The sequence below is a fragment of the Epinephelus fuscoguttatus genome, linkage group LG11 (assembly GCF_011397635.1).
Source record: "Epinephelus fuscoguttatus linkage group LG11, E.fuscoguttatus.final_Chr_v1".
In the NCBI taxonomy this organism is placed as follows: domain Eukaryota; kingdom Metazoa; phylum Chordata; class Actinopteri; order Perciformes; family Serranidae; genus Epinephelus; species Epinephelus fuscoguttatus.
This window is the reverse complement of record NC_064762.1, coordinates 22,078,229-22,093,998: the sequence shown is the minus strand read 5'-3', so window position 1 is coordinate 22,093,998 and position 15,770 is coordinate 22,078,229. Positions and strand designations below refer to the sequence as shown.

The following is a 15,770-nucleotide window of genomic DNA, read 5'->3' as shown; positions in this document are numbered from 1 at the left end:
GCTGAAAGTCAATGCCCAAGCCCCGGATTTCAACGACTTAAAAGTGAGACCAGGCTCCAGCAACAAGTGTCGGGTATCAGTTTGTCGCTTCATGTCATCAACTTCCATTGAAAATGACTTGTAGCCTGTTGCTTTGTTGCTCCTAGTGTGAACAAAGCATAAGGAAAAATGAAAAGGCAAACGCATTCGGGGCACAGTACAAAAACAAGAAACTGACATTTGCAAATACAGAATTTTTTTATCGTTAGTTAGTAAATTGTTTATTTGTTCTATCTTTCTCAAGCTCTTGTTCTTGTTAGTGTTGTGCCATTCACGAACGAATGAATCGTTCAAAAGAACTAATCTGTTGAGTGAACATACTGAACTGAATCACTTCCAGAACTGATTCGTTCATTTCTCAGTTCAGTTGAGTTCAGCAGCGAGCATGCAGGTCAGGAGTGGAACTGCAGATTCGGTCTGTGCGAACGATGAATCGCTCACGAGTCGCAAGCAGCCAGGGTGCAGGAGGACTGCCTACCGCGTGATGAATCACTCGGTGAACGAATCACTCGGTGAACGACGTAACCCCGATCCCTGAGTGATTCAAATTATTTCTTCTCAGCGATACACTTTCATAGGGGCTATTTTCTCCAAGCTAATGCCTAATGTAGCCAGGAGTCAAGCCGCATGAACACAATCACACACCTCCCCATTGTTTTAACAGACTTAGTTTCCAGATAAACAAACTTAAAACATTAGGCTGGCCAGTAATGAGACTCACCAGTGCAGATGCAGCAGCGGGGGGGGGGGGGGGGGGGGGGTCCTTGGCTTCCAAATGTGCTAGGTCCGGCACTGATAATGCCTATAATTATGTATTAATAATTTATCTTAATGAACATCACATGGGCTGTTGTACTAAATGCATCGTGCTGTTTGTCTTGTATAGTGTGTCTGTGGTGTTCAGTAATGAGTTTATTCCATGGGCTGAATATTGATAAAATATAATAATACAAAAAGCCAAGCATGGGTCTGTTTAGCTGTGTATTTCTGCAGTAGCCAACTCTTTTTTGAAAAAATATTTCATACAGTAGCCTTATGTTTTAAATGGGATATCGTTAATATTATAATAAATAATTGGTCCATCCAGAGAAGGTAATGCAGCTAATGGGATGCAGGGGGGTGGGCTCCTCTCTGCAGCACCGCCTCTGTGTTGTGAATGACTTGACCGGGGATGTGTGTGTGTGTGTGTTATTTACATTGTAGTGTCAGGGTGGCTGCTCACACGTGCCCGTCGTCTTTGTCCTGCTTCACAGCTCCTCTGGCTGCCATGGGCACTGCCTACAGGGAGAGGAGCTGACTGCCGCCTGTGCCATTTCCTCACATTGCATCCATCCCTTGCTGCAGTCTCCGTCAGTATCTCAGTCCGTGCATCACGGGAGGAATCTCGGTCTATTTTCCGAGGCACAATGACCGGATCCCCGTAGGCGATACCCGGCGACGTCTGCCCACCTGGAAGATGCTGCTGCTGCTGGGATGATGCGTGTTTTGTTTCCAACTGTGCTCCGGCCGGACGGGTTTCTGTTTGGATGATGCGCAGAGGTGTTCTCGATGTCTTTATGTTTCACCCTGATTTGGAAAACCCCCATCCCATCAGGAGATCCATGACCCGGTTTCTGTACCGCTGTCATCATGTCCCCAGCATCGGCTGCAACGGCCAGTGAGAGCAGCACCACCACCGTCCCCGAAGAGGAGCCGGACAGCCCGAGAGAGGAGGTGAGGACGCATCATTGTTTGCAATGTGGAGGCCAATTTTCTTACCCAAACGCACGGGGGGGCAAATCAGCCTTTAATTAGTGAGACATATTGCATTGATATCACAATGAAATCCAAATAATCTCACTATAATAACCAGAATTAGGAGATTAAGGTCTAACTGGGGCCAGTGCACACGGAACACATGTGGGAATTAGTTGCATTAATACAGCTGTTATTAATGGGCTTACATACATATATGTAGTAATATATGAACCTGTGCGTCCAAGCGCGCACCCGAGAGCGTGAACGCGCATGTATGTAGTCCTGTTTGTCTCCCCTCCAGACAAGCTTCCAAAATATGGTTCTGGGACCTATTGTGGGTCCTGGAAAGGGTCCAAATTGGTCCACAGGAAAATGAAACAGTCATGTGTACAATTAGAGAATATGTATGTTTTCTTCACACTAAGAAACCTCCTCCCTGGAACAAAATATATGTGGGTTTGTTACTTTAATAACAAAGAAGTCCTGCTCCCAAACTCTCTGTGAGGACAGACTCAAAATACTATAATAACCAACCATATTCTCTTGCTGCCAACATCCCTAAATTATACTGACACCATTAAAAAAAGACAGATGCACGCTTTGCATGAGAAATAAAAATTAAACTCATTAGGGATCTTTTGCCTGAATAAGAAACGCAATGTGTTTTTTTTCCCATTTCCTCACTGTCACTGTGTAGACTTCCCCTTCAAACACACATGTTGGACAAGTTACATATCCATTACACAAGAGGGTTTTTATATAACCCCTGCTGGTCTTATTATGTCAAGAGAAAAGTGTCCATGAGTACGAGAGGCACTTAGTTAAAGGCACCGCCGTGGTCTCATGACTTGTGAAGCTTCTCCAGTCCTGAAAATTCTGACTGAGACATTTGTTTTCTAAAATATTGATTACATTTCATAACAGACTGGTTTGAGGATTTTATTCTCCCTGCAGAGATGACAACTTTAATTCCAGTTCGAGGCTCTTTTAGTTTGGAAATTTAAAGATATACTATGAGGGGTTTTCCTAAGTGTGAGACTCTGGCCTCGGGGCTTTATAAAAAGGTAGCAAACAGCTGCCAGACTGTAAGCAGCAGGCATCCAAGAGACTCAGCACAAAAAACCCCCACAAATATAGTGAGGTGAAACGCCGCATGAGAGTGAATCTGGGGTTGGCTTTTAGGGTGCTTTCACACCTGGCCTGTTTGGTTCAGTTCAATCGAACTCAAGTTTGTTTGCCCCCTAAGTGCAGTTTGTTTTGGCAGATCTGAACTCAGCAATCACACTAAGGTGCGCACCAAAACAACCGGACCATTACCGTCTTGAAGAGGTGGTCTCAGTCCGGTTACAAACTAACTCTGGTGCAGTTTGTTTGTGGTGAGAAAGTGTTCCGACCTCGATCCGAACCAACTGCAGTCACATGACACATTGTTTGGGTTAAACATGAGCATGTTACAGTTACACGATGAGCAGCGCTAAAATCAACCTGCGTAGTTGTCCCTCCATTGTGACATTAGAAAGTGTCACATTTATCTTGCAAGTGTACTCTTCTTCAACGTTTTGTTTACTTCCTGGATTTTTCCCACATGGAAATTCTGACCAATCAAGAGCAGCTTTCTCACATTTGATCTGGTCCGCTTGTAAATGCTGTTGTGAGAACATGAACCAACTCTAGGCAATTATGCAACTTTGAAATAAAATTAGTCCCTGATAAGACAACTCTAGGTCTGAAAGCACCCTTAGTTTCACTTTCGCTGCATATTATACCTTTAATACCTTTAATATTAAAGCATCAATATAATGTTAAATGTATTAGTCACAATAACCTAAAAGTTCATGGACTTTAGTGTAAACCACAAAGGCAAAACTGATATCAGCATGCAGGCTGGTATGCTGAATATCCTAAAAAATAATAGTTGTGCTCTGTTCTCTATGTTTAGTTTTACATTTCTTTACTTCCTTGTGTGTGGGACAGTACAAAACACGCAACACAGCTGCAAACAAATGTCAAATATAATAACAGAGCCTCCATCTGAGTGAACCTCAGAGGCTTTTTACACCATTTTACACCCCGAAAACCACAAATACTGGTGTTTTTTGTCTTTGCATGACAAACGTTTGAGGTATTTTCCCCCCAGTATGCTTAATATGAGGTCTTTCATGCTACTCAACCAGGCCACAGGAATGCCTTTGTCTAACCTATCAAAAATGTCAACACCACTGTGTTCATGTGGTGAGTCACTTCCTTCCTTCTCTACGATCCATAGCCCTGATGAACAGCTCTGTGATGATCTTAAGCAGGGAGTTTTTTAATTAAAATGTCATTTTAAAGTAAGACACTAAGCCTTCAACTCACTGTTCCTGAAGCGTCTACTCATCTCTGGTATAATTCTTAAAGTCAGGGCTGAAACTGGCGTGCGATTAAATTTTGTGAGCTACACCTTCATTTACATATCTGCAAATATCTATCTATGACAGCTGCTTTAAGATTATATTTGTTTTTCATTTAAGCCACAGCCACGTACAGGTACATTTGCTCACCATAAAAGTGTTTCGACTGTTCGTCATCGTTCCTGCTGCTTGAGCCGAGGCTGTAAAGTGTAACATGAGCCACAAAGTATGTCATGTTATATTGATTATAGTTGCCGAGCGTGTGCAGGATGCTAGTGAGTAAATACTCCTGCAGATTCTCAACAGGGAATGTCAATGCTAATCCCTTCTACCCCGTGGGGTGTAGCCTCGGGTCGGTAAGGGACCTGGGGACCATGTGGCCAAGGTGGGGAGGATAATTATGGAGGAAAAACATCTATTATTTATGCTTGTCTGTCACTCAAAGAGCACAGAGCTGACATATTGAATTCAATACATCAATGCAGTGGTGCTGGTTGTTGTGGTCACACGTATGCAGGCAATGACCTATGTAAGAGATGGAGGGGATAACCTTTGTTTTCAAACTGAATCACTGCTGCTACAGTACAAATGTTTTATGTCTACACACAGTAAGCTCTGCTAAGGTGCATTATCTGTTATGCTAATTTTTTTTGAATGGATTTTGTTATAATTCTTCCTTCCCGGGGCTTTTGAATCTCTGCCAGGTTTGTGTGGCAGTGTTCCCAAAAGGCGTGACTAGCTCTTGATGCATGCACTGGGGCTTGCTGTGCCCCGCGGTGATAAAGGATGGCACCAGCTTTATGCTGCCAGAGTCAAACGGCTGCTTTTTTCTGGCTGGCTTGACATTAAATGTGTAATCTACCCCTCAGAATATTTCTGCTCTTTTTACTTCTTTTATATTCTCAGATATTATATTTATATAAAAGGCACGCACCATGGCCACATGCACACCCACACAGCAAACAGATTCACACTGCTCCTTACTGGCATCAACGTATATACTTAACATTGTTCTTTTGCATTAAGCAGACATTTATCTTGAATTTGATTATGAGAGTGGGTGAGTCGTTTGATTATAACACACGCAGGCCGAGGCATGAGCAGTCAGCTCGCAGCTCATGCATAAACTATGCAAAAGCACTTACAACGCAGAATATTTCCTTGAATATTTTATATGCATGAGCCACCACTTTTTAACTGCTTCTAACTTTGTACCAAAAACAAATTTAGGTCATGTTCATCAATTAAATCACACTTTTATACTGCAGTGAGTAATTACAGATAATGTAACCCTTTATCTTCCCTATGGCTTTGAGGTTATATTCTGAGGAATTATCTGAATACACACAGATGAACCTTGAGTCAAGAATCTAAACAGCAGGGCCATAACCACCCAGTGAGCATTACAACCAAACCCTTGAGAGAAGCCTGGGAGAAGTTTGTGGACACTAAACAGCTGAATAGACCATTCTAGAGCATTTTGAAACAACAAGATTAGATGAGGGGTTCTCAAAGTTTGATGACTGAGTGCCATTTTAGGGAGCCAGCGTATCATTGGAGGCCATTCAGGAAAAGTGAACACACTATAATTTTGTCTGACACTATACCATGACTTTTTATGACCTTTTTATGACATGCTAAAACTTTACAATACCTATAACAATTGACAGTGATTTAGGCTTATAAAACTCAAATGACATTGTAGTTTTCACCTTTTTAAATACATATAAAAGTAATGAAATAAAGGCAGCACAGTGTTTGACAGTGATTGTACCTACAAGAGGTGGGAATCACCAGAGGCTCCATGATACGATATTATCACGAGACTTAAGTTACGATACAGTATCACTGCGATTGTGCAAGGAGTATTACAGCAACATATATTGCAGTACATTGCGATTTAATACCTTTCTTCAACTGAAAATTGTGTCCCAAAAAGAAACAAAGTTTGTCAACATTTGTTTTATCAAATAAGGTTTCAGTCTGTTCATTGAGCCCAGTCTCACTCCAAGGTTGTTAAAATCCAGCACTTGGGCAGTGACTTGCAGCATCAGATACCAACGAAAAAAGGCGTCCTTTAATGTCTGCATAATATGCGGACGGTTGCCGTTACAGTTTAATGGCGCCCAGCGGCATCAGAGGGAAGCATGGCGGGACAAGGACGAAAGATAAGACGGCGAAAGTCCGAAAGGAGCGGGGGGGGGAGGGGTGGATGGGTCCAACAAATACCGACTTTCACTTTAGAGTGCGGTGTTTGCGTCCCATAAGATTCTAAAGCCACTTGCTTTTGTTGCCTAAACCTAACCATGTTTTAGTTGTTGGAGGAAAAAAAACACGTAAATTCATGATGTTGTACCGCTGTAGTGCTTTTATTTTGAAAGAGACTGTATGTAAACATTAAATTTCCTGTGAAAACAACCAACACACCCAGGGTACCTTTCAAGTTATATGTGGACGTGGAAAGTCCGTGACCAAACGTAAATATATGTGATGAAATCGGAGTGAGAATGTGTTGTATTCCACCACAGTTTATTTTTTGGTCACAATTTTAATAATCTATAAAATAAAAGAATCAATACTTGGCTTTCCTGTATTGATACAATACAACCCCCCCAAGATATATATAATAATTACTGCCTAGCTAAACAGTATTGATTATACTGAAATACTATGTTGAATAAAAATATATCTACAGTACAGTTCCATTGACTTATTGCTGTTTTCTCATCTTTGTAGCAGCGGCCCCAGAAACAGTCCCTCACTAAATCCTTGTGTCAGGAAACTCACTGGAAATGCCTGCTGCTGTCTCTTCTGATGTACGGCTGCGTCGGCGTGATGGCCTGGTGTCAGGTGACCAAGGTCACACGCCTCTCCTTCGACAGCGCCTACAAGGGAAAGTCTATGATGTACCACGACAGCCCCTGCTCCAACGGCTACATCTACATCCCTCTGGCCTTCCTGGTCATGCTCTACGTGGTCTACCTGGTGGAGTGTTGGCACTGCTACACCAGGAATGAGCTGCAGTACAAGGTGGACGTGGACAGCGTGGGGGAGCGCATCCAGAGGATGCAGCAGGCTACACCCTGCATCTGGTGGAAGGCCATTAGCTACCATTATATCAGAAGGACGCGGCAGGTGACGCGCTACCGTAACGGGGATGCCTACACCACCACGCAGGTCTACCATGAGCGTGTCAACACCCATGTGGCTGAGGCGGAGTTTGATTATGGGAACTGTGGGGTTAAGGACATCTCGAAGCACCTGCTGGGCCTGGAGGACTTCCCCATCACCAGGCTGAGGTTCACTAAGTGCTTTAGCTTTGCCAACGTGGAGTCAGAGAACTCGTACCTGACCCAGCGGGCCAGGTTCTTCACAGAGAACGAGGGCCTGGATGACTACATGGAAGCCAGGGAGGGGATGCACCTGAAGAATGTAGACTTTAAGGAGTATATGATTGCCTTTTCTGACCCCAATCACCTTCCCTGGTACGCAGCCAACTCCACTTTCTGGGTGGCAGCTGCTTTCACCCTCTCCTGGCCTCTGCGGGTGCTGACTGAGTACCGCACTGCCTGTGTACACTACCATGTAGAGAAGCTGTTTGGCTTTGACTATGTGCCAGTAACACCATCTGAGGAGCGGCCACATTGCAGACACATCCCACGAGTCAACACAATCGACAGCACGGAGCTGGAGTGGCACATCCGCTCCAACCAGCAGCTGGTGCCCAGCTACTCAGAGGCAGTTCTCATGGACCTGGCCCAGCTCTCAGGGAGCTGTAACAACTACTCCGTATGCGGAGGCTACGGTAGCTACAGGCAGAACTGCGAACGCTGCCACCGCGCCATCAGCAGCTCCTCCATCTTCTCTCGCAGCGCCCTCAGCATCTGCAACACGGGGAGCCCCCGCATCCCCTTCAGCGCCAGCCGCTTCTCGCTGGGCCGGCTGTACGGCTCCAGGCGGAGCTGCCTGTGGAGGAGCAGCGGGAGCCTGAACGAGCGGTCCTGCCCCACAGAGAGCACGCGCTGTCTGTCAGGCCAACAGAGCAGTGAGGAGAACCCTCCAGCCTATCAGGACGCTCTGTACTTTCCAGTGCTCATTGTGCATCGCAACGAAGGCTGCCTCAATCACGACCACCGCTCCCTGCACAGAAACGGCTCCTGTGTGGAGACCTCTCTATGACCCACAGCTGCCAGACTTATCTGAGCAAGGAATATAATGACACAGGCACAGAGTGAGAACCCTCTTTACACCAGGGTTGGGCTAACTATGACTTCTACTTCTCCTTTTTACAACAGAATTAACTACAAGTTCCCACATACAAGGATCTGTTCAAGTTTCTAAAGGTACTGTAGCCTCATACAAACAGGAAACAGTACATGTAGGAAAGTCCTTACAGTACAGTCAGGGAAAAACAGACTTGATGCTAATGATGAGACTGTTGCTAAAAATACAATGCGGCTCTAAAGGACCAAATTGCCAAAGTGTCACGTACCGTCCTACAGCGTCCATACGGACAAGAGTCAAATAACCAAGGAACACGAAGGGGAGTCACTTCCTACTGTAAATGCCATATTTGTGGATGTTAGTCACAGACAATTTACAAGGACATGAGTAACACTTTCTAGTATTTGAAGCCTAACAGGGGTTTTGACTCAGCGGTAGCCTAAGAAATTGCCAAGAAATGAAAGGGATATGACAATTAATGGATGTCTGAATGAAAAATGAAATTGACTCACACATCACAGGAGTGATGAGTTCATGTGAGTCACATGAAATGGGTGAATGATGAGGGAAAATGCAAAGATATCAGCCTCCTTGTCAAAACATAACATAATTAACATGACTGAATACTTTTGCTGAAACAAAAAACATCCCATGGCTCTTATAAATTAAGTAAGGCCCAAATCTAAAATCTAAACAGCTGCATGTCAAACCTTTTGATACTGGCTGATTTAATTCTGTATATTCAAAGAACACATTACCATAGTATAAAAATAAACGTCTGATGCAGATGCTGAAATGTCAAGTTAGCTGAAATCAGCTTGGCTGGGATGACATTATACTTCCTGGCTTGCTAAATATAGCAGCGCAGTGGATGAATAATTTAGCACAGGAGGGCTAAAGGACACGAGAACATCAAACTGAATCAACAACACGTCTTCAAACTGTTAATTACTATAAACTGTACATTTTCTATAATGGGCGACTACATAGTAATAAACCTCATCATACTAGTAATAAATCAGTGTCAACTCAGTTGGTTTAAAACCTCAAAGATGCATTTAATTTAATATTTGGCAATATTTTTATTCAGCCTACCTCCTTATTTAAGTGCCTAGCGATCAACTGTTACCGACGAGCATAAGCTATTAAAGTCATCTCATCTCAACATCTTCCCATTAAAACACGTTGAATTTACACTCATGATAGCACTTAGTGTGTAATAGAACACAGAAGAAACATGATCTCATTGTTCTTAAAAAATCAGGCCCTAAATGTTTTCAGATGATTTTTCTCATAATATAACACAGCTCTCGTGAACTGTTGCTGCTGCTGATGCGTATCAGAGAGACAGCCAGAGAGAGCTGGCCATCAAAGACGCTAGAAATAGGCAGAGGCCTGGATTCACTACTGATAGTGTCAGATTTAATAATATGACAGGATTACTTTAAAGAACTAAAAAAAAAAAACTTCCTCTCAAATGAGTGCATGCAATATCTTAGTCATGGCGAATTTATTTAACAGCCGAACCATGCACAACAATAAATGTCTAATGGAAACAGTGACGAAAATCAGGCATGCCAGAACTTTTGAAACAAATATTACGTAGGGGTTAGAAACAGTTTAGCTAGTTTGAACTGTACAGTTATTACAGTTATTTGTGTACAAACCAGCCTCCATCTCACAAGACTTGCAGTGAAAACTGGCATGGCCATAACATTTTCCAACATTAAAGGAACAGCGTGTAAGATTTCGGGGGACATATTGGCAGCAATGGAATATAATAGGTGTGTTTTCTTTAGTGTATAATCACCTGAAAATAATTTTGTTAGCTTAGAATGAGCTGTTTATATCTACATAGGGAGCAGGTCCCTGTCCACAGAGATCACCATGTTGCTCCACCATATTTCTACAGTAGCTCAGAACAGACAAACCAAACACTGGCTCTAGATGGCCATTTGCATTCTCGCATTTTCACCTCGGCCACTGCAAAAAGAAGGGTGAGAAAAACACTGATTTGTAACATGAAACTGCTTTCTTCAGTGTTTTTACCAGTTTAAACCACCGTGTCCATTTGTTTTGTAGAAGGTGAGACCTCTGCAGATAATTCAGCTCCTGGTTAAAATCTCCTAAACATCTGGATCTTAAGTTATCAGAGACAAAAGGTGAGCACACATTAGCAGGTGCTGAACCAGCGGAACATCTCCAACAAGCCAAACAGCATTGGAGAAACACTGATTTGTTATGTGAAACCTTTTTTTTCATTGTTTTTACCGATTTAAATCACTGGGTCAATTTGTTTTAGAGAGGAAGAGAACTCTGTGGATAATTCAGCTCCCAGTTAAAAAACCTGGTCGCACTCTGCATTCTCACCACTAGATGGCACTAAATCCCCTATATCTTACACACTGTTCCTTTAAGACCATAAAAACCATTATAATCTCCCAAATCAAAATGTTATGTTGCTTCCTGTTACGACTTGTCTTCACAATACGAGCCTGTACTGTAAATTGTGACCAATTATCCATACTCATTACATTCCATATTAAGTTTGGAGTTGCGGACCATCTGTATAGCAATACTAGAGAATACACCGAAAATACTCAAAGGGAGTGAGGAATGACAAAAACACAGACTCCATCAAACCTCACATTTGATTCAACAACAGACAGTCTAGCATGAAAACATTGTGTAAACAGGTCATCTATGCAAGCCCCTAGAACTCAGGATAGTATTCAGGGCAACAATTCTGCTTTGCAACAACATCCCAAAACCTGGTGATCATTCCTTTGTCTAAAATTTGGGTTTATGCAGACATTTTATTTTACTTTTCAAAGGCTTCAGCTGCGTAATAACTGGATCATTTGTAAAGTGAAGGGTCTGAACGTTACTAATGTTCCTATTCCAAATAACAAAAGGTACAGAAGCAGGTCAGATACGACAGACTATCATTTTAGATCTGCTCTTCTCCAGGATTTTGGTTGCACCAGCTATTTGCAAAACCATTGCTAAGTCTTTCCTAAGTTACCAGTGACTGCCTGCAAGTTTAAATTTACTGATTCACTAAATCAGTTTGCACCATTGCAACTTAAGAAAAAGTCTAAGCGAGCAAAGACCTTTGAAATGTGTTGGTTAACATTGGTAACATATCTTCCAAATGCTTTACAACCTAACAGTTATTTTGTCATTTCAGTTACTGGATATTTTGTAAATTGAAGTACTTTTTTTTTTTTTTTTTAAGTATGATTGCCTATTATTCATACATCATTATTGAACAGCATTTCAATCAAGTGTCATATATTCTGACCACATTCCATATTACCTCTGTTACTTCTGAACTGTGTGATGTGTAAATCTCCTCTTAGAAAACACTTATGTTACAAAACGGCCAAGTATGAAGTTATGAACAGCTGAGCGACTGACTTCAAGTCCTGGTGTTCATGACACTTTATTTAGATCACTTTTACGATGTTTAAGAAATAGTTTATACATTGACATTTTGGGAATACACTTATTTGCCTTCATGCAGAGAGTTACAGGAGGACATAAATAATCTGATGTCTGTACAGTAAAAATGAAGCTCCCACCAACAACTTAGCTGGCTTAGCATAGCACAAAGACTGGAAACATGGGGAAACAGCTAGCCTGGCTCGGTCTGAACAAAATCAACTGATCAGCACTTCTAAAGCTTACTATTTAACATGTTTTATCGATAGACTGTGTAAAATAAAGGACATAGCCACTGAAACGTCACCCATTGGTTTGTGGATTCTCAATTTGAAGCCTTGAATTTGGCATTTTGGCCGTTTTTGGAGCCAGAAGTAACCATGTTTGGATGAGAGGGTGGAGATAATCCCAACATGAGCTGCTAGCTTCGTTAGCATAGTGCATTTACAGCGATGGTATCTGTGTTGATGCTAATACTAATGTCAATTTCCACTAGCAAAAAATGGGCATAAAACCATTAAAACAAAATGTACTTTCCAGAAAAACCGAACATGAACAAGACTTTTTAAGGTGACCAAAACATTACAATTAACTTTCATGAACTGAAAACACACTGAAGTAGGGGCAACTATGGCTATGTGAATCTTGGGTTATTCCATGGTTACGTTACCTAACCAACGCTGTCGCTGTGATAGCGACTCCTCAAGAGAAGGCAACCACCTGTCACTCAAAGCCAACACACCCTAAATTATGCAGAACTTTAAGCCTTAATAACATTTAATTGTGAGTTATATAAAATTCAACCCCATACTATTGTCAAGAACTGAGAAATTAGCGACAGAGACTAAAACAATTTTTTGTACCAGGCTGTAAACATGTTTATGTCTGTTATAAAGTTGGGCTATTAACATGAGGGTATATGGGGATTAGTCTGAATGGGCGGAAGTTCCCTGCCTAGATCAGCTTCTCATTGGGCAGAACGAGCCACCCGCTGAAGTCCCGCCCTACCACCTCCGGTTGTGTAGCAGTTTTCAACCGTTTTCAACGCATCCTTTACTAACTTTTGCGGTGTTTGATCTTGCGGGGATGTAGCCATTTTTCTGCCATGGTTCGCGTCCTGTAGGCGATATTTTTGTGGGCGTGTTACACCAAAACCTGTTTCCCCCCAGCAATATTTCTGCAAGTGCACCGTCGCTGTGGCACCACCCAGAACGATTGTGATTGGTTGAAAGAAATACAAGCAGCCGGGGTGTTTTTTCCTCCAATCTTAAAGTGAGAGTTGGCCCAACCAGACCTTTCTTTTCTTGGGGAAGGTCTGGTGAGCGAGACTATATGGGGATTGACTCACTCTTGATGCCACCCTCAAGTGGTCATTAGTGGAACTGCAGTTTTTGGCACAGGCATACTGCTGCTGGCTTTTATCTCTATGGTTTATTTTGTTAAAAAAAACAAGTTGTTATTTTACGAGGGTAGAATCTAAGCTAGGCTTCCAGTCTAAGCTAAGCAAAGCTAACAGGCTTTTGGTTGCATTAGTAGGCTTTATATTTATCAGACAAAGACAAGAGTGGTATTGATCTTCGCCTCTAACTCTCAGCAAGAAAACAAATAAGCATGTTTCCCAAAAAGAGTCAAAGTATCCTTTAATGGTCAATGGATGATGTACCATACAACCTTTTTGAGCAAAATGAATAGCATTTTAACGGGAAACCAAATGAGATGCAGGGATTGAAACTCATTCATTCATTCAGTTTCTCATGAAGGGCTGGATTAAATCCCAGCATGCATTGGGAATCACTGTCCGTGTACTGTGGGGTGAAGTGTAGAACTGTAAGTAAACCACAAGGACAAGCATGCAAACTCCACATGGGATACAATTTTGGATTTTAGTCACTGTTTTATACTGAAGTCATCACATTCTCTCATTCCTTATTAGCCAACAAGCCTCTCAGATGGCTTCACTGTGATCCATAAATAGTCATGTGTAAGAATAGAAAATTGTGTTTACCAGTGCAATGTTTACATAACAACAGCGACCAAAAAAAAGGTTCTAAATCTGACTGGAAGGTTCATAACTAGACATTTTTCCTCCACAGACGACTGTTAGCATAAAAGCTGTTGTCATGCAAAGCACTGAACCCTTTATCGTGTGTATTAAGTAGATTAGGTTGTTATGATATGTACTCTTTCACTCAAAAATGCTCGGGGGGTTTGTCTTTTTATATTTAAATGATTTTTGTGGTTTTTCAAGACCGTAGGGCAGAAAGGATTTGTACTGTAAATAAAATAGAGGCGAGAGGTTAGAGTGACTGTCGACGTGGATCTTGTTCTTAGCTGAATGTGTCGCACAAACGTAGAGGTGACTGAAGCAGGGACGTTTTTGATGTGAAGATGTTAAATGGTGAGTTTGTTGATTTGAAAACGGCAATACAATCGGGTGTAAAATGTGTCAGGCAACACAGCCAACAGCATCTTTGTGCTGCTTCTCATTTACTGTTTTAAATGATGTTTGTTTCCCTTTAAACCCACTTTTTAGATTACATTTGATACACCTTTGTGTAACGTTATTAACGATTTGACTGATTTCGGATCAGGCGCACACACTCATAAACACAAAGACACATTTCTAAGGAAAATGATTGGGTGATTATTGATACCGATTACTGATCTCAAGAATATCAGTATTGTATCATCTGTAGATGTGCTGGTCCGCCATCAACATACAGAGCAGCTTTGCCTCTCTTCATGTGATTCTAGAAAATAAAAAAAGTAATCTTGCAAGATTTATTACAAACATGTTTTGTTGCTGCCTAGCAAAGGTGTTACTACTATATTATTAGTCAGTAGATGTAGGTTAAAAAAACACAAGTCTGTATGTATTCCAACACCACCACAACGTTGCCTTGATGTTGCATAAGGATTGAATACCAAATGGGTGTATCAACATGGAAAAAAAAGGCTTCTAAATAAACTGAAATGCTCACTAAAATATGTGTCATGAATTACTTTAAGACAGACATTTTCAGAGCTGATGATTTAATAGCTGAAGAAGACCTCAGGACACTTTGATGGATCGTATGCAGTATTTAATGAAGTCTCGACTGGAGAGAATCGCAGCTCAACATAGAGAGTGTAACACTGTCTGCCATCCAGAGATTCTGAGGGTTGCCCAGTTCTTGCATTTAACCCAAACAGTATTCCCTTACAAGTTACTCCATGTTCCCAGATAAGGTTATTCTGTCCCAATCTATGGCTATGTGAGGTTTCTGTTGGTGACTGACTTTAAAAAACAAGCATGCTCACCTAGCTCGCTTGAAATCACCTCAACTGTCTCTTACAAAATGCACTAGGGCTGTCAAAACAACACGTTGATTTTGATTAATTAATAACAGAAAAAATAACACATTACAAAAATGTGATGCTGATTAATGGTGTTCCATGGTGCCCTTTGACCCAGTGTGTCAGTGAAGGCCACAGTGGCTTTGTCACATGATGGAGGCAGACGAGACGATGCTTCATGGCCCCGTGAATGGAAGATTTATATTTCTGCAGTAAGGAATTTTCGTACCATTGGAGAACTTAAAGCCTGAAATGTCACCTCAACGCAAAGCATTTAGCAGCGAACGCGGAGGTCTGAGCTAGCACAGCTTCAGATGGTAGCGCTAGCAGCCAGCCTCGTCAAGCCATGCTCAACCAGGCCTTCAGACGCAAACTGATTAAGTCTACCTGTTACCGGCTAACTAACTCTTTTGCAAAATGGACTGCAGGCCAGTTTCGGTGTCAGAGGACGGGGACGATTGTGTCCAAAATCCGGCTGCTTTACTACGACGCATCTGCCAAAATTCATTTGAATTGAAATTTTAAAAATAGTTTTACAACAAAAATTGATATACAGTATATGTGATTAATTTAGATTAATAATTAGATTTTTTTTTTAAT

General features: G+C 41.8%; 1 protein-coding gene across 1 annotated transcript; it reads left to right on the top strand.

The window, feature by feature from the left end:
• The first annotated feature begins 968 nt into the window (after positions 1 to 968).
• tmem151ba (transmembrane protein 151Ba) lies at positions 969 to 8,365 on the top strand. The gene is made up of 2 exons (XM_049589929.1): positions 969 to 1,752; positions 6,903 to 8,365. The coding sequence occupies exons 1-2, from the start codon at positions 1,669 to 1,671 to the stop codon at positions 8,343 to 8,345; spliced, it is 1,527 nt and encodes a 508-aa protein (XP_049445886.1). The 5' UTR covers positions 969 to 1,668; the 3' UTR covers positions 8,346 to 8,365.
• Positions 8,366 to 15,770: the final 7,405 nt, after the last annotated feature.

Excerpts from the sequence above, each read along its gene's own strand:
- tmem151ba (XM_049589929.1), top strand. The coding sequence starts at position 1,669 with ATGTCCCCAGCATCGGCTGCAACGGCCAGTGAGAGCAGCACCACCACC. Across the intron at positions 1,753-6,902 it reads CGGACAGCCCGAGAGAGGAG|CAGCGGCCCCAGAAACAGTC; the intron begins GTGAGGACGCAT and ends TCATCTTTGTAG.